The following is a 23187-nucleotide window of genomic DNA, read 5'->3' on the forward strand; positions in this document are numbered from 1 at the left end:
TTAGATTAGGGATGATTGTCTGACCTTGTCTACTGTCTCTGGATGAAAACTCTTCATGAAAACTCTTCATGACCTCATTGGGAAAAGATCAGTGCATACTGGCACGGGCAATTAAGTGATAATGCCTGGAAAGACAGTGTCTGGAGGATATATCAGCACGGGTGTTGTTAGGCCCAAAACGAAGTTACCAACATATTCAAATAATGATTGACATTTTCATACAAAATGTTATTTTGCTGAATTTATTTCATCCTTTCACAAGATATAGTCCCGACACAAATCTAAGAATGCTACCCAAGCTGGCTGGTCGTTCGTTCTATCGGTTCGGTTGCCAGAAACGCGACCAGTCATTCAGTCTTTTTGTTCTGTATCTATGGACGTGACCCAGTCATTCGTTCTAAATGTTCGATTGCCATACTGGCTGGCAACGTTCCTATCCCTTGCTTGCTAGCTAGCCAACAATGGTCAAGTCAAGTCAAACAGTGCAGCCAGAATAACAACAGTAGCTGCCTTTGCATTTGTTTAAGCTGTTTTCTAGTGACATTTATTTGGATACATCCATAACAATGAGCTAATGAGGTGTGATTTCACCTGGCATAGAAAATGTGCTCACCATTCAGGACACTGTTGTTCTGAAGAGCTAGCCAACAACACATAATCACTTCAAATTGAAGATGGAAAGACTGCAAACTAGCTGCACTTTGTTTCGTTTGACCCTTTTTCAATTGACATTTCTTTGTATATATCCTTAAAAATTATGGCAATTGATTCATGATTTCGACTGGCCGAGAAACGCTGTCTGTCTCGTCCCGACGCGTTCATTACTATGGGACAGCTGGATATCGAATTTGAATATTGAAACAATGTTGCTAATGTCAGAGAGACAAACAGCAAAGTTTATGCAAATCTCCACTGTTGAAAACTAAATGCTAGTCTTAAAGAAATGTGAGATTATTTCTAGATGCTTTTTATAGTGGAGATCAAGTTGATAAATTGCTTGGCTGGGCTGATGAGACAGTGGATTGCGCAGTCAGATGGAACAGAGTACATAGACATTTTAACATCATAGATTTAGCCGGTGTTAACTTGTGTAATAGACACCTGCTGGATTATGGTTTTAACCAATCAGCATTCAGGATTAGAACCACCTGTTGTACAATTGTTCATACATTTGCTTGGATGAGAAACTGCAGCAACACACTTTTACTCCCCTTCCAACTCAATTTGCCATGTGGAACATTCGATAGTCTTTTAACAAAAACAGAGTTTTAGTTAGTGTGCAAAGTAATTGTTGTCAGCTACTTGCTGACTATGATATCACAGGATCCCCCACAACAAACAGGACATTACTCTGACGATGCATCTTCTAACTGCTGAGTGCATGGAGGTAGAGTAGGAAGCTCTTCTATTTGCATTCCTCCCTTGAGTCTGTCAAAGTCAAGGCCATTTTTCTTTACCCCCCTGAGCACTTACGGGAGGGAGCCAATGATAACGGAATTTCAATGCTCCATAAATGATCAAATTCATTCAAGCAAGGAACTTTGATAGAACCGGGCTGAACCTGCAGTATGTTTTCCATGGTTTCAAAAAATGCATGAAATTTCTCAATGGGCTGACAGAAACTGCTAACCAAGGTATACATAAGAAATTAAAATGAAATGATTGTGTTCTTGGATAAGGTTGTGAAGGATTTCTGTCCAATATAGCACAGTGTGTTATTGGATTAACATACATTTCAATGTTATATCTTATTATGGCCTTCGCCTTGTGTTCAGTGTAGCAGTTTCTTACAGCTGTTAGACTATATTACCATAGTGGGGCATGCACTGCTAAGATACGGCAGAACCATTTGTTGAGTTCATTAAAGCTCTGGGAACTATTTGTCCTCGGTTAAGGATAACTTAATGTCTGGTTTCATTATCTCTCCTTTTCATTGGTGTAACTTAGCATCATATAAGATCTCTCTATCATTTAAAGACCAAGAGAGTCCCACTTTCACACCACTGATTTACAAATAAATGCTATATTTAATGTTTAATAGAACAAATCTGTACATACAGTAGTTTAATTTAGAAGCTGGTCACATGCTTAATCTGAATATATTGTATAACATATTCACCCATAAATAGCATAAATTACAGGGAATGTATGTTTTGGTAAGGCTTGTTCTGATGTTTAACTATTGCTGTTATTTGTGCTCGTCCCCTGTCCAGGTGTCAGACAGGTGTGACTACGTGTTTGTGAATGGGAAGGAGATGAAGGGCAAGGTGAGGATGATGGTGAACTTCACCTACAGCTACCTGAGTGCCCAGCTGGAGATGAATGTGTGGATCCCACGGCTGCCCCTCCAGATCGAGGTGTCTGACACAGAGCTCAGCCAAATCAAGGGATGGAGGGTGCCCATCATGACCAGCAAGAGGTACAGTAGAGCCCACCCACCAGCCACCCCCATTCCTGGCACACAGTGAAGTTAAAAGGAAGCCCTAACTCTAAAATTAGTGTATGTTTTTATCATAAATAATATTTCTCAACGAGATCAGGCTTGTGTTTTAATACCATTTACATAATGTATTAAAATAACTCAATGTGATCCAATCTACAGAGTGAGAGAATTAAAATGGGAAACAGTGATTAGGGACAGGGCACAGGATATGTGTGTGTGCATGCTTGCGTGTGTGTTTTGTGACAGGTGTGACGTGTGCTGTAGCCTAATTCAGAGTGTTTCTATTAATTCCCTAGGCTCAGCTGGAACAGTGATGAGGAGGAGGATAAGAAGGGTAAAGGCTGCATGTTGCAGTTCCAGCATGCCCTTGTGCGTGTGATCACACACTTCATAGCCGAGCAGTCGGACCCCCGGGAGCCCCAGGTCTACTTTCTGGGCTCAGACTGGCAGGTGGACGTCACCAGGCTTGTGCGCCATTTCCTCAAGGTGGAGGACCCTCGCATCGCCAGACTGCAGGCAGGCAGGGTGCTGTCAGGACAAGACATGGGGACCACCTCCATCCAGGTAACCATCAGGCCTGGTGGGAAGCCTGACTGACTGCATGTTTAAATGGGCCTTTAACTATAGAGGCGACATTGGATATTATCATGACGTGATATTTACATTGTGATATTTAATTCACTCTGTTTTTTGTGCCCGCGAAGGTTTTCTCCCCCCTCTCAGACTCCATCTTGGCAGAGAAGACCGTGACGGTAGTGAATGACAAAGTGACCATCACAGAGCTGGGGGTGCAACTGGTCACCGGCCTGGCTCTGTCCCTGCAGCTCAGCCCAGGAAGCAACAGGGCCATCCTCGCCACGGCAACCATACAGGAAGTGCTGCAGAGCCCCAAACAGGTGCTGTTTATGATCTTCTTGAATGACAATCAGATCAGACACAGGTATACTTTAGATTGAGTTTAATGATATTAAATATTGTTTGTTATTTTGTCTCCTCAGAAGGCTGTGGTTAGTTCCTGGGTCCAGTTCAGCGATGGCTCCCTGACCCCTCTGGACATTTATGACCCGGCCTACTACCGCGTGACACTGACCTCTCTGGACCAGGGCGTGGTGTCGGTGCAGGGCTCCCCGCCTGCAGTGGTGGCAGAGGGCGAGGGACAGGGTGTGTTGGTCAGGGTGGAGATGGCCATCTGTGAGGCTTGCCAGAAGTCCAAACGGAAGAGCTCGCTGGCCGTGGGCAGCGGCAGCCTCAAGGTCAAGTTCCAGGTCAACAGCCGGCGCTTTTCCAGTAATAGTAGCAGCAACAGTAGCAGCAGTAGTGGAGGTGGGGTTGGCAGTGGCAGTAGTAAGGACAGCAGCAGTGACTATGGGAATGATGGGGAGGAGGTGGACAGTGATAGGAAGCAACAGCAGCCACAGCAGCCCCTGCCCAGCAGCTCAGCCTCAGAGCGGGGGGAAAGCGCCATGCGCAAGGTCACCACAACAGCCAAATCCAGTGAGCCAGACGCCGCTCCGGGGAGCATGTCCAGCGGTGGCAGCAGCCACGGCGGAATGGGGAGGGCGAGTGAATCAGGAAGTTTCTTAAATGCTGCAACCATCAACAGTCCTGCCAGCCCCATCAATGACAGTGATGTTAGCAGCCCTAGTGACTATGGCACAGCTGAGGGGACAGACAATGGGCTAATTGGAGGTATAGGTAGTGTTGCAGTCAGTAGCACTGTGAAGACACTTGGTAACCTGATCAACTACAATAACTTCCCCTCTCAGGTGGAGGTGCCTGACCAGGAGCGAGTCGAGGTGGACATGGGCAATGAGGACATGTTGTCTAACCGGCCTCTCTCAGACTTGGAGATCGGCATGTACGCTCTGCTGGGGGTCTTCTGCCTGGCCATCCTGGTCTTCTTGGTGAACTGCATCTCTTACGTAGTAAAGTTCAGGCACAAACATCCCTCCTCTCATGGCCAGGAGCCCACAGGGCACAGGCACGACTGGGTGTGGCTGGGCACTGATGCAGAGCTGGTGATGAATGTGCCTGGCACTCCCCTCCAGCAAGACGACCACAGCACCACAACAGTCATAGACATTGGGCCTGATAAGACTGCCTCTCTGCCCAGGCAGCCCAGCTGCCTAGCCTCTAGACCCTCCTCTCCTTTGGTCTGTGGGGGCTCCCTCGGGGCCAAGCCCATGAACCGCACTGAGTCCCTCCACTCCCCCACAAGCAAGAGGAAGAGGGTCCAGTTCACCACCTTTGCCTCTCTGGACCGTGAGCACTCCCCACACCTCCCCAGAGAGAACGGCCATGGCATCCACTGGGTGGGGAAGGAGGAGAACTATGTTGAACCCCAAGTGCCCATCACAGAACCTGTGGACCATTTATAATACATAAAGGGACTGTTTCACCCCAACTGTGGGTGTGTATGTGGCTTTGATTGCCTCAATGCCTTTATTTATGGATAAAAGCAGACACAACATAAGGAGCATCACCGCAAGTGGTTATACTTATTCATTATTTGTGGTTAGTTTTAAATATCTGTCAAGGCGTCTTACATGTAAATATCTTAAATGCTTTGTGAGATACATTTTTTGTATTAGATATTAGAGAAAACACTGTGAATACGTGTGAGGATGCTTCTCATCAACCGACTAATGGCACTTTGTGTAGTGGACAGGATAAAACGTTTGACTCAGGCCAGTTGAAATATCATTTTTTTTAAACAAAAAAACAGAGGGTCTTGTTGCATGTGAAAAATGTAATTATCTTACCTTTTACACCCACATGGTGGTACCCCCTAAAGCAGGGATCTTCAACTAGATTCAGCCACCGGCCAATTCTTTTCTTTGTAGAATGCAAATTGACTTCAAGAAGCCGAAACGGATATAATATTTGACTATAGAATAATCATTTCAAACCTTGCTTACATTTGTACACAATCACATAAACTACATGATCACTCGTCGAACATCTCATTCTAAAATCATGGGAATTAATATGGAGTTGGTCCCCTTTTGCTGCTATAACAACCTCCACTCTTCTGGGAAGGCTTTCCACTTGATGGTGGAACATTGCTCTGGGGTCTTGCTTCCATTTAGCCATAACAACATTAGGTTGGGGTCAGGCACTGATGTTGGGCAATTATGCATGGCTCGCAGTCGGCGTTCCAATTCATTATCATGCTGAAACAGGAAAGGGCCTTCCCCAAACTGTTGCCACAAAGTTGGAAGAAGCACAGAATTGTCTATAATGTCATTGTATGCTGTAGTGTTAAGATTTACCTTAATTGGAAATAAGGGGCCTAGCCCGAATCATGAAAAACAGCCCCAGACCACCTCTATCAAACTTTATAGTTGGCACTATGCATTGGGGCCGGTAGCGTTCTCCTGGCATCCGCCAAACCCAGATTCGTCCATCAGACTGCCAGATGGTGAAGCGTGATTCATCACTCCAGAGAACGTGTTTTCACTGCTCCAGAGTCCAATGGCGGCGAGCTTTACACCACTCCAGCTTGGCATTGTACATGGTGATCTTAGGCTTGTGTGCAGCTGCTCGGTCATGGAAACCCATTTCATGAAGATCCCAACAAACAGTTTGTGTGCTGACGTTGCTTCCGGAGGCAGTTTGGAACTTGGTAGTGAGTGTTTCAACTGAGGACAGACCATTTTTATTCGCTTCAGCAATCGGGCGGGCCCATTCTGTTAGATTGTGTGGCCTACCACTTCGCAGCTGAGTCATTCCTGCTCCTAGACGTTTCCACTTCACAATAACTGCACTTACCGTTGACCGCGGCAGCTCTAGCAGGGCAGAAAAAAGACGAACTGACTTGTTGGAAAGGTGGCATCCTACGACGGTGCCACTTTGAAATTCACTGAGCTCTTCAGTAAGGCCATTCTACTGCCAATGTTAAGCTATGGAGATTGCATGGCTGTGTGCTCGATTTTATGCACTTGTCAGCAATGGGTGTGGCTGAAATAGCCAAATCCACTCATTTTAAGGGGTGTCCACATACCTTTGTGTATATATATAGTGTCAATCTATAATGCGTGGGAGTACTTTGGAAATAAAAATCACCTGCGGGCCGCCAGTAAACAAACATAACAGCGCTGTCTGATGAAAACCTCATAACTCAATTTGACATGTATTGAAAGCAGTACTCCCTTCAATGTATTCTGAAAATACTCTAGGAACAATAAAATGTATTCAAAACAGCCTCTATCATTTCATAACTGTATGTTTGTTAATGGGACAATATTACTTTTTTCAATTTCCTGAAACATTTCTGTTGGATATGAGAGAGATTCATCCGACAGCGAAGCAACCCAACAAGGAATTTTTGTATATGCACTGTTTGTCTTTATATTGTGTACATTTGTTTGATTTGATTTTTGATAATGTCGGATATGATTTTTCATTAAACATACAGTACCAAGACTCATTCAAGGGTTTTTCTTATTTATTTATTTACTATTTTCTACATTGTAGAATAATAGTGAAGACATCAAAACTATGAAATAACACATGGAGTCATGCAGTAACCGAAAAGGGTTAAACAAATAAATAATTATAATAATTATTATTATATAATAATAATTATATTTGAGATTCTTCAAAGAAGCCACACTTCGCCTTGATGACAGCTTTGCACACTCTGCATTCTCTCAACCAGCTTCATAAGGAATGCTTTTCCAACAGTTGAAGGAGTCTCCACATATGCTGAGAACTTGTTGGCTACTTTCCCTTTACCCATCAGTCCAACTCATCCCAAACCATCTCAATTGGGTTGAGGTCGGGTGATTGTGGAGGCCAGGTCATCTGATGCAGCACTCCACTCTCCTTCTTGGTAAAATAGCACTTACACAGCCTGGAGGTGTGTTGGGTCATTGTACTGTTGAAAAACAAATGATAATCCCACTAAGCGAAAACCAGATGGGATGTCGTATTTCTGCAGAATGCTGTGGTAGCCATGCTGGTTAAGTGTGCCTTGAATTCTAAATAAATTACTGACAGTGTCACAAGCAAAGCACCACCACACCATTTTTTTTATTTAACAAGGCAAGTGACTTAAGAACAAATTCTTAACTGCCTACCAAAAGGCAAAAGGCCTCCTGCAGGGATGGGGGATTAAAAATAAATCAAATATAGGACAAAACACACATCACGACAAGAGAGAACACAACACGACATGAAGCGAGACCTAAGACAACAACATAGCATGGAAGCAACACATGACAACACAGCATGGTAGCAACACAACATGACAACAACATGGTAGCAAACATAACATGGCAGTAGCACAACATGGTAGCAGCACAAAACAGGGTACAAACATTTTTGGGCACAGACAACAGCACAAAGGGCAAGAACGTAGAGACAACAATACATCACGCAAAGCAGCCACAACTGTCAGTAAGAGTGTCCACGGTTGAGTCTTTGAATGAAGAGATTGAGATAAAACTGTCCAGTTTCAGTGTTTTTTGCTGCTAGTTCCAGTCGCTAGCTGCAATTGAACTGAAAAGACGAGCGACCCAGGGATGTGTGTGCTTTGGGGACCTTAAACAGAATGTGACTGGCAGAACGGTGTTGTATATGGAGGATGAGGGCTGCAGTAGATATATCAGATAGGGGGGAGTGAGGCCTAAGAGGGGTTTTATAAATAAGCATCAACCACACCTCCTCCTCCATGCTTCAAGTTGGGAACCATACATTCAGAGATCATCTGTTCACCTACTCTGCGTCTCACAAAGACACAGCGGTTGGAACCAAGAATCTAAAATGGACAGATTTCCATCGGTCTAATGTCCATTGCTCGTGTTCCTTGGCCCAAGCAAGTATCTTCTTCTTATTGGTGTCCTTTAGTAGTGGCTTCTTTGCATAAATTCGACCATGAAGGCCTGCCTTCAGTTGATGTTGAGATGTGTCTGTTACTTGAACTCTGCGGAGCATTTATTTGGGCTGCAATCGGAGGTGCAGTTAACTCTAATGAACTTACCTTCTGCAGCAGAGGGAACTCTGGGTCTTCCTTTCCTGTGGCGGTCCTCTTGAGATCCAGTTTCATCATAGCGCTTGATGGTTTTTGCAACTGCATTTGAAGAAACTTTCAAAGTTCTTGAAATGTTTTGTAGTGACTGACCTTCATGTCTTAAAGTAATGAAGGACTCTCGTGTCCGTTTGCTTATTTGAGCTGTTCTTGCAATAATATAGACTTGGTATTTTACCAAAATAAGGATATCTTCTGTTTACCACCCCTATCTTGTCACAATACAACTGACTGGCTCAAATGAATTAAGAAGGAAAGAAATTCCACAAAATAATTTAAATGCATCCCAGGTGGCTACCTCATGAAGCTGGTTGAGAGAATGCCAAGAGTGTGCAAAGCTGTCATCAAGGGAAAGGGTGTGTCATGATGTTGCCCTCTTTGGGTACAGCAAGCCCCACCCCCCTCTCCCTGTCTCCTACACCCAGGCTGCTGTGGTCAGAGAGAGGTCATAAATTCCTGGAGGAGATTCTCTCTATACTGTGGCCATGAGGAGATAGAGTAAAGTTGTCATAGAAGAGAACAAAGGAATTTCTTCCACCTCACAGAACTTGAGGTCCTAACAACATTTATGTTCTGGAGAAGGTATTAAAAGATCGGTGAAGAATCCAGCTACGAACTGGTCCGTTTGGTAAAATTTTGTGAAACTCATGGGAGACAATATGGCCACATTACCATAACGCTGTTTATATAGCCTCAGATATGAGGTTTACATCTAATTGTTGTATAAGAAATGAGTGAAGATGATACTGTTTGTAAAATTGTGTAATGTGATTTTGGACTGTTTAATGAAGGAAACTCCAATTCCCTTTGAGTTGAACTAAATCAGAGGACCACCCATGGGCACAGTTAGGACCTGGCATCATGAGACAGCCTTTTTCTGCTCTCCCAAATAAAACTGAGAATTTCTCAACAGACCATGTTGCTCTCAATTACGAGAGGACAAAGGTTGCAGACCAGCTTACCTCGATAACGAGAGGGCCAAGGTTTGAGACCAGACTGCTGATTCTTTTAACCATCCCACGTGGTTAAACTCTTAGACTATCGATACCGACAGAATAAGAACAAGTCTTTGATATTAATTACTAATCTACAGCTAGGAATTCGGTATCATTGACCGCAAAGACCGACAACCGCCGAAACATCTATTCTATAACGACATGAATGAATGTCACTCTGAAGGATTCATTCTAACCACGACAGAGAGAAACAAACTTTTCAACAGAGATCCCGACGACACACAGAGGGTAAATATATATATTGATTGCAATTTTTTACGAATGAGTGAACGTTCATGTGCAAAGGATTAGCATTTCAATTGTTATAATTATCAACTCTGTAGTGACTTCTCAGCTGACCCCCACTCCCCTTTTGTCTAACAAGCCGCCATGCCGGTTTAGCCCACTAGGGCACATTCCCCTATCATTTCTTGTAACCATATTTACTTTGTTTGTTTGTGTGTGCACTTCTGTGATTAGTTAGTTAGAAAATCTATTATTTAAGACAATTGATGTATGGATGACTCATAGTGAAGACTGGATTCGTGCAGATAACCAACCATTTACGACGTTTGGAATGAGACTAATGTGAGGTAAAGAATAATTCATTAATCAGAAGACTATTGATCAGATATGAAAATATCTGAAAAATTATATTAGGAAAATTTGGAAAATTTAGGAAAATTTGTAATCTGAATATTTTCCTTGGTGCCCCGACTTCCTAGTTAATTACAGTTACGTGATAATTACAGAGTCATTTTATAAAGATTAATCTTCAGTTTAATGATGCCAAAGACACGACAGATGGCTACATTAAAGAATCTTAAATATAAAATATATTTTGATTTGTTCAACACTTTTTTTGGTTAGTACATGATTCCATATGTGTTATTTCATAGTTTTGATGACCTCACTATTATTCTACAATGTAGAAAATAGTAAAAATAAAGAAAAACCCTTGAATAAGTAGGGGTGTCCAAACTTTTGACTGGTACTGTCATCTGAATGATGTTTGTATTCAATGGTTCCACTGTTGCATATGTAATTCTATGGTACTGATCATGTGAAATGTTTGATTCTAGACTAGACATTTTGACTAATCTGTTATAGAGCTCTGCTACGCAACCGGAGATGACAGGCCCCAAACTTATACATCAAGTGAGGGATTTTTTTAATCAATAACTGTAAGGGCAGGGTTCTGTTATTGCTAACTTGATTTACATTTTAAAGCTGAGCCATTTGCCCGTGTTCTGCTGCGCAGTACAGTCATATCTGACTAAGATCATAACATGGTGTCAGAAGTGTTCCTTAAGTTTTGTTTGAGTTTACAGATATATAGTTAGCTAACTGCTCTCATGTCTCTTCATTGAGCCGAGTAGCCCAAGTGGAGCCATTGCTATGGATACTCAGGCTCAGAGCGCCATGAGCAGAGCACATGCAGAGCTCTTTTTTCAGAGCTGATCTATTTGGTCAAAACAACAAAAAAAGGTCAGAATTGGGGTACCTAGGGGGCCTCCCGGGTGGCGCAGTGGCTAAGGGTGCTGTACTGCAGTGCCAGCTGTGCCACCAGAGACTCTGGGTTCACGCCCAGGCTCTGTCGTAACCGGCCCTGACCGATAGGTCCACGGGGCGACACACAATTGGCCTAGCGTCGTCCGGGTTAGGGAGGGCTTGGCCGGTAGGGATATCCTTGTCTCATTGCGCACCAGCGACTCCTGTGGCGGGTCGGGCACAGTGTGCACCAACCAAGGTTGCCAGGTGCACGGTTGGATGCGTGCTGTGTTAAGAAGCAGTGCGGCTTGGTTGGGTTGTGTATCGGAGGATGCGATTCTCCGGTACTGTTGTATACTTTCTGTTTGATGATTCACTTTGAAGGAAACCTTAACAGAAGCAAAACACCATTTAACCATATTTTATTGAAAATGATATATAAGTAAACAGCATTGATCAACTTTCATTACAAAAATGTAATTAATCAATTTCAAAAAGGTTTTCTGTAGGCTGTTTGGAAATAATAAATAATAAGTAGAGTAAACATGACGGAGTCACAGCACTTCTTTTATTGGACACCAATTCACCAAGTAACCTCCACCTCTAGCACTTAAAAGTACATTTCGCTAATCAAGTTCAATTGTGCTGCGTAGATTGGTCCGCGTAGAATTAAAGGTAGACTCAGCGATATGACATACACGCCGAAAGTAAACAGCATAGTGGGTCAATTTCCTCAACAACTAAGAGCGTCGAAGCGCAAGGCTCAACTTCTCCGCTGTTCTGGAGCCCTGGCTACCAAGGTGCAACAGCGTGAAGCGCACCCATGCAGATACTGTGTCGCACTGGGCACAGATGTCAATTCAACATCGATTCCACGTTTGTATAACGTAATTTAATTTAAAGTAAGTGGAAACAAAGTTGATTCAACCAGTGTGTGCCCAGTGGGGTGTGACTGTGTGAGAGCGAGGTCTTGCATCGCTCATCTCAATATCTGCGGTGTTTTCGTGGCAACATCATTTCGCTGAGTCTGCCTTTAAAGCTTGAGAGCTAGAAAAGACTTGTAAAAAATTCAGAAATGATACCTGATCATTAAAGCTATTTATCCCTTTATGGATGCAAGCACCTCTTTAGGCCTTTCCCACTGGGCACAAACTGGTTGCATCAATGTTGTTTCAAGGTAATGTGTATTGTGACATGGAATCTATGTGGAATAGATTTGAAAAAAGTCATATGTAAACAGTTGTTTTGAGGGTGGAATTTCAACCACAGGATTATGTCATCATTGTGACCAATTTTCAACATCCAAAAACCATGTATAAAATATGTTGAATTTGTGTCTTTTTGAAACAACGTCAGATCTTTAACATTATATCAACTTTCAGAAAAATAACTATAGGCTGGGCAGCACCTCTTACTGGAGAGTTGATCTATTTATAGCTATTAATTTGGTCTCCAATCCAGGGTTTTAACCAAGCTCAGCCCTGCTTAGCTTTGATATTTCACTGACTACTACCAATATGCTATTGTGAGAATGATTGTTGAGATCTCTTAATAATTAAATATATCCACTGTTGTTATCAAAGTCCTTCCAAAGGGTAGGTTTAACAGAGTACATTAAATGCATCAATGATACTATTTGGGCCAATACGTACAGCAGTCATCAACAGATATTGTTTCAATTCAACTCAGGGTTCAACAAAAAATAGACAAAACATAAAGGCCTAGAGTTTCAAGCTTTGGTTGATTTCAAATGTAATCTTCAAGTTAATCATTGACATTTTGGATTCACGCCTCCATCTCAACCAAAAATACTAAAAAGTTTGAATGTTTTCCTTTTTTTAAATTTTAAAGTAGCACTTATTTTGCTGATAGCTACTTTATTGAGCAAAAATCGACTTACTATGACTGAGAAATATGGTTGTCCCACCTAGCTATCTTACGATGAATGCACAAACTAAGTCACTCTGGATAAGAGCATCTGCTAAATGACTGAAATGTAAAGGACTAAATCAAATCAAACTTTGTTTAAAGTGCATTTCAAGTTTGATTAGATTTAATGGTATTCTTTAAACATAGATTTTTTGTTGATGTCTAGACGTGAAGCCAACATATCAATGATTAATTTGTAGACAAACTGGACGGTCTTTGCTATCCGGGATCTTTGGAACATCCCAACCCCATTGAAGTTGAAATGTAAAATGGTTAAAGAGCGACTGCCTTTAAAAAGCAACAAATCCCTTTAAAAACATGGCATCGATATGAGTCAGAAACAGTTATTCTAGTGTCAAAATCAAATAAAAATAATCAATTGGATCATTTTGGCCATTAAGTCAGTCTCGTCTAAAACAAAGTCTGGAACATCCGCCCGTCAAAACGGTTGGAGGTTGGGTTTTGATTTGTCGATGCCCATTTTCCCATTAATACGGGGTGAACAGCTGCGGTGATCGCTCTCTATCCAATAGCATAGACAGTGAGGCAGACCTGCCCAGCGGCTCCGACTTTGTTTGCATGAGACAACACAGTGCCCATTTTATTTTGGATTTAAGACTGCACCAAACACCTTAGTTAAATGTAAAATTGCACAACTAAAACTTCCTCTGCAAAAACATCAAAATGAATGAAAGATTTCTGGAGTTATCTTAGATTCATTCTGGGGATTTTGAGGAAATGTCTCATGAGGGATGAGGATCATTATCCAAACTGGTTAAATCGGTCAGAAAACATACCTCCAAGACTGAAATCTTGTTTTTCCAATAAGCAACAGAAAAACATGTGCCAATCAGCGTGTTCAGTGGCTCTTTAAGGTTGTGGACAGGTGTCTTTTATACTGATAACAAGTTCAAACAGGTGCCATTAATACAGGTAACGAGTGGAGGACAGAGGAGCCTCTTAAAGAAGAAATTACAGGTCTGTGAGAGCCAGAAATCCTGCTTGTTTGTAGGTGACCAAATACTTATTTTCCACCATAATTTGCAAATAAATTCATTAAAAAATCCTACAATGTGATTTTCTGTTTTTTTTTTCTCCATTTTGTCTGTCATAGTTGAAGTGTACCTATGATGAAAATTACAGGCCTCTCTCATCTTTTTAAGTGGGAGAACTTGCACAATTGGTGGCTGACTAAATACTTTTTTGCCCCACTGTATGTCCCAAGGATCCAGGATAGCACTAACCCAAACTGGATATGGATTTCTATCTTCTGCTTGTGTAGTTCCGCCTGTGTCACTAACTTAGGGCTCTATTCAATCTGTATCGATGAATCGAATAGAGCCCTTGGAGTTGTTCCTGAGAGAAAGTAAGGTTGAGACAGAGGACCTGGTTATTCTGTACAGCCTTAGCGTAGCGTGTCCACCAGCCTCTGGTAGGCCTCCCTCTCATGGTCCAGGCTGTGGTGCTCCTCAACGTAGCGCTTCCCGTTCGCCACCACACGCTCCCGCAGCTCTCCGTCTACCAGCAGCCTCTGAGATACACGCACAAATTCCTGGAAGAGGTGGGGCAAGGACAATCAATGCTTCAGAAGTTACTGAATGAAGCATACATCTGTACTAGTATTTTACCCCAAAAGAACAATTCTACTTGTTAATTTTTTTTTTTACATTTAACAAGCCTCTAAGAACCCATTAAAGCAGTGAGTTAATGAGGTGTAACCAACCACAGCAGTGAATGACATGAGGGAGTGTTGCTATTCTGACTTGTAAACACTCATTGAATGTGCTCTGCCTTGCTAATTGATGGAGACATCTGTGACCGGTTTCAAATAGGCAGGTGCAATGGCCCTTTCCAACCTACTCTGATGGCTGCTGCTTCCTATTTGCTTATGAAGGGAGTGGAACACAAACAGTGTCTGTCTGCTGCTATTTAATGGCCCTGCCACACCAGCTGTCAGGATGAGATGGGGAGAAATATATCAAGCAATTACAAAATGAGTAATGACATTCTCCCTGAGCGCCGGTGGAAATGTTTGGAGCCCATAAGGTCCTTCTTGAATTCTGGCAGTTTCTTTAGTGTCCTGGGAGGCTGTGACCAGGGCTGTAATAACACAGAATCACACAGCCTTTCAGTGAGGGCTCCAGCACAGCATCCAAGATCTCCTGGAGCAGAGAGCCTTGTGGGTAAACAGAGCCGCAGCCAACGCCAGAGCATGAGGCCGTTTCCCTTCACTCAAGTGATGTGACCATGTTTGAAGTGCCTCTTCATTTGAGATTAAGCCATATGAGAGAGCCATGAAGTCCCAGCAAAACCACTAAAAGTCAAGTTATTCTATAATCAATGGACTCCATAAAAAATATACTACAGTCGTTCTGAAAATGCCATACTGTTTATAGTGCTACAGGCATTCAAGTGCTTGATCTTTTGACATCCTTTGCATTACATTTTCAATACTCTTGAGGAGTTATGTACAGTATCAAATGAACAAGTCACTACCACAAACAGATCAATGGCCAATAACACATTATCATCCCTGGGAAAGGCTTGTGCAACATGTACATTATCCTGTGTGAAAAAGTTGTGTCAGCCAGAGAGAGTTTCAGTTGAAACAGCTGAATCTGTTAGCTAGAAGCCATGGTTTAGCTAACCCTGGCCTCTTCACCCTACTGTGTGAGGTTCCCCCTTGGAGGGATTTTTCCACGGCTCAGCTGAGCACACGTGACACGACCTCCCCTGGAGAGAAAAGGACTGACTTATCTCTTGGCATCATAGCAGCATTATGCTAATGTCACCCTCCTGCCTGCCACCGTACCATGCCGAGGACGTACCCCCTGCCGGCAAACACCTACCGCTGCTCTCACATAAAACCTCTCTGAGCAGTTAGTTAAAGTGACCCTCCAAGGACCTCTCGCTTTCTCCACATGCCTGGTTGCTGCCGTGTACCATTATACAGTTCACTGGATACTGTTGTATCTTGACTCCTTCCCCTGAGGTCTACATTCTCACTAAAGTCTAGGCCCCTAGGACATGTTGAATCCCTTTTACCGACTTACGCACCTCCAAACTATGTCATTTTCAGTTGTTATTTTAAGCCTTACAAAAAAACAATAGCATAAAGAGTGTGTCTAGCACAGTAGGTTAATACTCAGAAACAGCAGACTGTCAGGGGAAAGACAGTCAAATTCCGTGGTCCTTTGTAAGCTCAGTTGGTAGAGTATGGTGCTTCTATGGCGCCTTCAGTGCCAGGGTAGTGGGTTTGATCCCCGGGACCACCCATACGTAAAATGTATGCACGCACGACTAAGTTGCTTTAGATAAAAGTGTCTGCTAAATGGCATATTATTATATTATTTTAAGTGGGTCTAATACACCTCAGTTGTAGGCTCAGTTACGTTGCTACTGCTGGTGGCTGTCTTTCCTCTGCATCAGCCTCTTACACAGTGGATATGAAAGCCATCTTACAGCTTTGACTGGTAACCACAGGAAGGATTCTTACCTGAGGGGACGAGTAGAGCAGACCAGTGACCTCATGTTGCACCACCGCTGTGTTGCCTGGGATGTCACGAGCCACCACCGGTACCTCCAGGTCCATTGCCTGAACACAATACATGGCACAGAAATAGCTACATCAAACTCCACACACACATGTGACTAGCTGGCATCTTCTAGCCCTTAATTTACTTTACTTGTTGGTATCCCCTTGGGACTTTATTGTCATTCATTCAGGTAATACGTCATCAGCAGGTTGTGGAAGTGAAACATGCTAATCAGTGTTTAAGCTTTCGGTGGATTGTTTTAATCTACAGTGTTTAAAACAGATTAACAGGATTACACCCAATTCTGGAAAGATAGTATGACAAGCTAGTCATTCTCATAATTGCTCTGGTACAAATAATAAAAAGGTTCCCAGGGTGGAATATTGGTGCCTTGAAAGAGCTGCATGTGACACCAACATACTATATTCTGAGCTGAATTAAAAATGTACATTGTGATATATTTTGTGGGCAGGGCATGCCAGTGGAAATAATGACAATGATGACTGTAATGATAAAAAGATGATTGCGGATTTAGTGATCCCTCACCCCTCACCTCTAAAATGGCAGCGGACATCCCCTCGGAGACTGAACTGTTCACCAGGGCAGCTGACCTCCTCATAGCAGCATGGAGCTCCTCTTGGCTTCTCTCCTGGGCCAGGTAAACCCCCGCTGACCTTGAGAAACACAGCAGTAGCAGCACTCTGCGTGACACAGGGCTCACCACAAGGCGCACACAGCTGTGAATGACGGGCAGGAGTGACAGGTGCAGGGCATGATGCACAGACCACTGGCGCCACGATGCAGTATGATTGACATGACATGCTCTGAAAGTACATGAAGTCCTAAACAGAGAGAGACAGGGCTGTTTCCTGACTGTCTGAAAACACATTGACCAGGAGGTGAATCCCTTTGGTTATTATCTCTCAGATCTGAGCCATGCCTCTATCTGGGGGTGGAAAGATAACACGCTAGACTACATATTTTTAATTTACATTCTGCTAACTCTACTGAAGATATAAGCACAGTTGGTTTACATGCTCTCTTGGGCCACATGGGATAAAGCGTTAGATAAGCTGGGTGTCTGTTGAATTTCTCACACGAGCGACAGGGTCCAGATAAGCTTGACAGAGCTTTAATTAGCAATAACGCAGGGTCCAGATCAGTTTGACAGATCTTTAGTCAGCGATAACGCAGGGTCCAGATCAGTTTGGCAGATCTTTAGTCAGCGATAACGCAGGGTCCAGATCAGTTTGGCAGATCTTTAGTCAGCGATAACGCAGGGTCCAGATCAGTTTGGCAGATCTTTAGTCAGCGATAACGCAGGGTCCAGATCAGTTTGGCAGATCTTTAGTCAGCGATAACGCAGGGTCCAGATCAGTTTGGCAGATCTTTAGTCAGCGATAATGCAGGGTCCAGATCAGTTTGGCAGATCTTTAGACAGCGATAACGCAGGGTCCAGATCATGTTAGATCTTTAGTCAGCGATAATGCAGGGTCCAGATCAGTTTGGCAGATCTTTAGTCAGCGATAATGTTCTACTAAACTGATAACCATGAAAGAAAAGTTTGCAAGGTTTTACCTTTTACTGATTGCTTCTACTTCTTCAGTAAACACAGGATCAATCTAAGAGAAAAATCAGTGAAAACAACTACTTTAAATACACACACATACAGTTGAAGTCGGAAGTTTACATACACCTTAGCCAAATATATTTAAACTCAGTTTTTCACAATTCCTGACATTTAATCCAAGTAAATATTCCCTTTTTTAGATCAGTTAGGATCACAACTTTATTTTAAGAATGTGAAATGCCAGAATAATAGTAGAATAAATGATTTATTTCAGTTTTTATTTCTTTCATCACATTCCAAGTGGGTCAGAAGTTTACAAAACACTCAATTAGTATTTGGTAGCATTGCCTTTAAATTGTTTAACTTGGGTCAAACGTTTCAGGTAGCTTTCCACAAGCTTCCCACAATAAGTTGGGTGAATTTTGTCCAATTCCTCCAGACAGAGCTGGTGTGACTGAGTCAGGTTTGTAGGCAACCTTGCTCGCACATTTTTTTATAGGCTTGAGGTCAGGGCGTTGTGATGGCCACTCCAATACCTTGACTTTGTTGTCCTTATGCCATTTTGCCACAACTTTGGAAGTATGCTTTGGGTCATTGTCCATTTGGAAGACCCATTTGCATCCAAGCTTTAACTTCCTGACGGATGTCTTGAGATGTAGCTTCAATATATCCAAATGCTTTTCCTACCTCATGATGCCATCTATTTTGTGAAGTGCACCAGTCCCTCCTGCAGCAAACCACCCCCATAACATGATGCTGCCACCCCCGTGCTTCACGGTTGGGATGGTGTTCTTCGGCTTGCAAGCATCCCCCGTTTTCCTCCAAACATAACGATGGTCATTATGGCCAAACAGTTCTATTTTTGTTTCATCAGACAAGAGGACATTTCTCCAAAAAGTACGATCTTTGTCCCTATGTGCAGTTGCAAACCGTAGTCTGGCTTTTTAATGGCGGTTTTGGAGCAGTGGCTTCTTCCTTGCTGAGCGGCCTTTCAGGTTATGTCGATTTAGGACTCATTTTACTGTGGATATATACTTTTGTGGCTGTTTCCTCCAGCATCTTCACAAGGTCCTTTGCTGTTGTTCTGGGATTGAGTTGCACTTAATGCACCAAAGTACGTTCATCTCTAGGAGACAGAAAGCGTCTCCTTCCTGAGCGGTATGACGGTTGCGTGGTCCCATGGTGTTTATACTTGCGTACTATTGTTTGTACAGATTAACGTGGTACCTTCAGGCATTTGGAAATTGCTCCCAAGGATGAACCAGACTTGTGGAGGTCTACATTTTTTTTCTGAGGTCTTGGCTGATTTATTTTGATTTTCCCATTATATCAAGCCACAGGGCACTGAGTTTGAAGGTAGGCCTTGAAATACATCCACAGATACACCTCCAATTGACTCAAATTATGTCAGTTAGCCTATCAGAAGCTTCTAAAGCCATGACACAATTTTCTGGAATTTTCCAAGCTGTTTAAACTTAGCGTATGTAAACTTCTGACCCACTGAAATTGTGATACAGTAAATTATAAGTGAAATAATCTGTCTGTAAACAACTATTGGAAAAATTACTTGTGTCATGCACAAAGTAGATGTCCTAACCGATTTGCCAAAACTATAGTTTGTTATCAGGAAATTTGTGGAGTGGTTGAAAAACGTGTTTTAATGACTCCAACCTAAGTGTATGTAACCTTCCGAGTTCAACTGTATACATATATAATATCAATTTATACACAAATATATATACATATATAAAATATATACATCTGTTGGTAAAAACTATGTTCCACTCAAAGCACATTAGACTTTATGCTGTTTAACTACACTGAACAAAAATATGAACGCAACATACAACAAAAGATTTGACTGAGTCCGGGTGGCTGGTCTCAGCTGATCCCGCAGGTGAAGAAGCCGGATGTAGAGGTCCTGTAATGGCATGGTTACATGTGGTCTGCGGTTGTGAGACCGGTTGGACATACTGCCAAATTCCTGCAGTCAGCATGTCAATTGCACGCTCCCTCTGTGGCTTTGTTTTGTGTGACAAAACGTCACATTTTAGAGTGGCCTTTTATTGTCCCCAGCTCAAGGTGCACATGTTTAATGATCATGCTTCTTAATATGCCACAACTTTCAGGTGGATGGATTATCTTGGCAAATGAGAAATGCTCACTAACAGGGATATAAGGATATTGGTGCACAACATTTTAGAGAAATAAGCTTTTTGTGCGTATGGACAATTTCTGTGATCTTTTATTTCAGCTCATAAAACATGGGACCAACCCTTTACATGTTGCGTTTATATTTTTGTTCAGTATATTTAATGAGCTTGAGCATTCGATTCTATTTCAAGGATGTATTGAAATATACAATGCCTTCAGAAAGTATTCACACGCCTTGACTTTTTCCAGATTGTGTTGTGTTACAGCCTGAATTGGCCAACACACAATACCCCATAATGTCAAAGTAGAAATTTTACAAATGAATAAATAATGAAAAGCTGAAATAAGTATTCAACCCATTTGTCACTCTGTGTGCAATAGAAAGTGTTTAACATGATTTTGAATGACTACCTCATCTCTTTACCCCACACATACAATTATCTGTAAGGTCACTCAGTCGAGCAGTAAATTTCAAACACATATTCAACCACAAAGACCAGGGAGGTTTTGGCTCAGTTACTGGATCGAATCCCCAAGCTGACAAGGTAAAAATCTGTCGTTCTGCACCCGAGCAAGACAGTTAACCCAAGGGTCCCGAAGACGTGGCTGTCGATTAAGGCAGCACCCCCCACCTCTCTGATTCAGAGGGGTTGGGTTAAATGTGGAATATACATTTCAGTTGAAGGCATTCAGTTGTACAACTGACTAGGTATCCCCTTTCCCTTTTCCAATGCCTCACAAAGAAGGGTACCTACTGGGAGATGGGTAAAAACAAATAAAGCAGACACTGAATATCCCTTTGAGCATGGTGAAGTTATTAATTACACTATAGATGGTGTATCAATACACACAGTCACTACAAAGATAGTCACCTTCCTAACTTAGTTGCTGGAGAGGAAGGAAACTGCCCTGGGATTTCACCATGAGGCCAATGGTGATTTTAAAACAGTTACTGAGTTTAATGGCTGTGATAGGAGAAAACTGAAGATGGATCAACAACATTGTACTGTAGTTACTCCACAATACTAACTTAACTGACAGACTGAAAAGAAGAAATCATATACAGAATAAAAATATTCCAAAACATGCATCCTGTTGGCAACAAGGCAATAAAGTAATACTGCAAAAAATGTCCTGAATATGAAAAGGTTATGCTAAGGGCATTACTGAGTACCACTCTTTTTATTTTATTTTATTTAACCTTTATTTTACTAGGCAAGTCAGTTAAGAACAAATTCTTATTTTCAATGACGGCCTAGGAACAGTGGATTAACTGCCTGTTCAGGGGCAGAACGACAGATCTGTCGTTCTGCCCCTGAACAGGCTTGTCAGGCCGTCATTGAAAATAAGAATTTGTTCTAACTGACTTGCCTAGTAAAAAAAGGTTAAATTGGTAACTGCATAACCTTTTCATATTCAGGACATTTTGCAGTATTACTTTTATTGCCTTGTTGCAGCACAGGATGCATGTTTTGGAATATTTTTATTCTGTATATGATTTCTTCTTTCAGTCTGTCAGTTAAGTTAGTATTGTGGAGTAACTACAGTACAATGTTGTTGATCCATCTTCAGTTTTCTCCTATCACAGCCATTAAACTCAGTAACTGTTGTCAGCTCGGGGATTTGAACTTGCAACCTTCCGGTTACTAGTCCAACGCTCTAACCACTAGGCTACCCTGCCGTCCCGCTCTTCATATATTCAAGCAGAGTTGTGGCTGCATCATGTTATTGGTATGCTTGTAATTGATATGGTCTGGTGAATTTCAGGGTAAAAATAAACAGAATGGAGCTAAGAACAAGCAAAATCCTAGAGGAAAACCTGGTTCAGTCTGCTTTCCACCAGACACTGGGATATGAATTCACCTTTCAGCAGGACAAGAACCCAAAACACAAGACCAAATCTACACTGGGATATGAATTCACCTTTCAGCAGCACAAGAACCCAAAACACAAGACCAAATCTACACTGGGATATGAATTCACCTTTCAGCAGGACAATAACCCAAAACACAAGACCAAATCTCCACTGGAGTTGTTCCCAAGTGGCCAAGTTACAGTTGACTTAAATATGCTTGAAAATCTATGGCAATGATTAACAACCATTTCGACAGAGCTTGAATAATTATTTAAAGAATAAAATGGGCAAATATTGTACAATCTAGGTGTGCAAAGCTCTTGGAGACTTACCCAGAAAGACTCACAGACTCACTACCAAAGGTGTTTGTAACATGTAATGACTCAGGGTTCTTTATTCTTTTACATGATTGTAAAATGTATTGACTCCTGAATGTATTTGAGCTTGCCATAACAAAGGGGTTGAACACTCATTGACTCTTGATTTTTTAAAACTAATTTGTAAACATTTCTGAAAACATTATTCCACTTTGACATTAAGTGGTATTGTGTGTAGGCCAGTGACAAAATATTTAAAATATTCAGGCTGTAAGGGAGTGAACATTATTTACAATAAGGGTTACATGAAGTAGGCAGTCATTGTAAATAAGAATTTGTTCTTAACTGACTTGCCAAGTTAAATAATAAATAAAAACATATATATTTTTTAAATCAGACCTTTCTGAAATGAAAATTGATGGCCCTCCTTCCAGCAAAATATATTGTTCCTAAACCTCCCCTGAACCCCCCCCCACCAAAAAAAATGTAAGCTTTAACTGCTGGCTACTCTTCCTCTGTTGCTTAACCCAAGTGTTTCCCTAAAAGCTGTCTGGGTTTAAACATATTATATTGTTCCAAAAGTGAACAGCTTATTCAATTGATATAATTTATTTACTTCCCAGGCAAAGTATCCTCAGCTATAGAAGATTGTAGCTTCTGAATGTCAAAGAAGAAAAACAAGGATATCGGAGTCACATTTTCCTGGGTATTTTACAGCTTGTTTCTAGCATCGCTGACCAAAGCGCTGGTACACTGTAGATCACTTTATATAATTGAATCCATTTCATTTTCTTTCAAATCTTAAGCTAACAAGGGGCAGACCTGTGCTTTTTTGCAATTTTCTTCAATAAAAAGGTAGGCCTATG

The 23187-nt window shown here is 42.0% G+C and overlaps 2 protein-coding genes across 4 annotated transcripts in view; one reads left to right on the top strand and one right to left on the bottom strand.

The window, feature by feature from the left end:
* Positions 1–6872, top strand: part of LOC115139969 (transmembrane protein 132D-like) — a 65869-nt gene extending 58997 nt beyond the window's left edge. Inside the window, exons 6-9 of the mRNA XM_029677902.2 lie at positions 2214–2419; positions 2740–3007; positions 3148–3339; positions 3442–6872. Of these exons, the coding sequence (XP_029533762.1) occupies positions 2214–2419; positions 2740–3007; positions 3148–3339; positions 3442–4821 (2046 nt within the window). The 3' untranslated portion in view covers positions 4822–6872. The remainder of the gene's footprint in view (positions 1–2213; positions 2420–2739; positions 3008–3147; positions 3340–3441) is intronic.
* A 4493-nt stretch (positions 6873–11365) lies between these two features.
* The window catches only part of glt1d1 (glycosyltransferase 1 domain containing 1), a 43780-nt gene continuing 31958 nt past the window's right edge, over positions 11366–23187 (bottom strand). For all 3 annotated transcript variants that reach the window (XM_029677909.2, XM_029677907.2, XM_029677908.2), the window contains 4 exons: positions 18004–18047; positions 16979–17099; positions 16386–16484; positions 11366–14441 (listed from right to left, as the gene is read on the bottom strand). In XM_029677909.2, the coding sequence (XP_029533769.1) occupies positions 14295–14441; positions 16386–16484; positions 16979–17099; positions 18004–18047 (411 nt within the window). In that variant the 3' untranslated portion in view covers positions 11366–14294. The remainder of the gene's footprint in view (positions 14442–16385; positions 16485–16978; positions 17100–18003; positions 18048–23187) is intronic.

Source organism: Oncorhynchus nerka, linkage group LG13, assembly GCF_034236695.1.
Source record: "Oncorhynchus nerka isolate Pitt River linkage group LG13, Oner_Uvic_2.0, whole genome shotgun sequence".
Lineage (NCBI taxonomy): Eukaryota > Metazoa > Chordata > Actinopteri > Salmoniformes > Salmonidae > Oncorhynchus > Oncorhynchus nerka.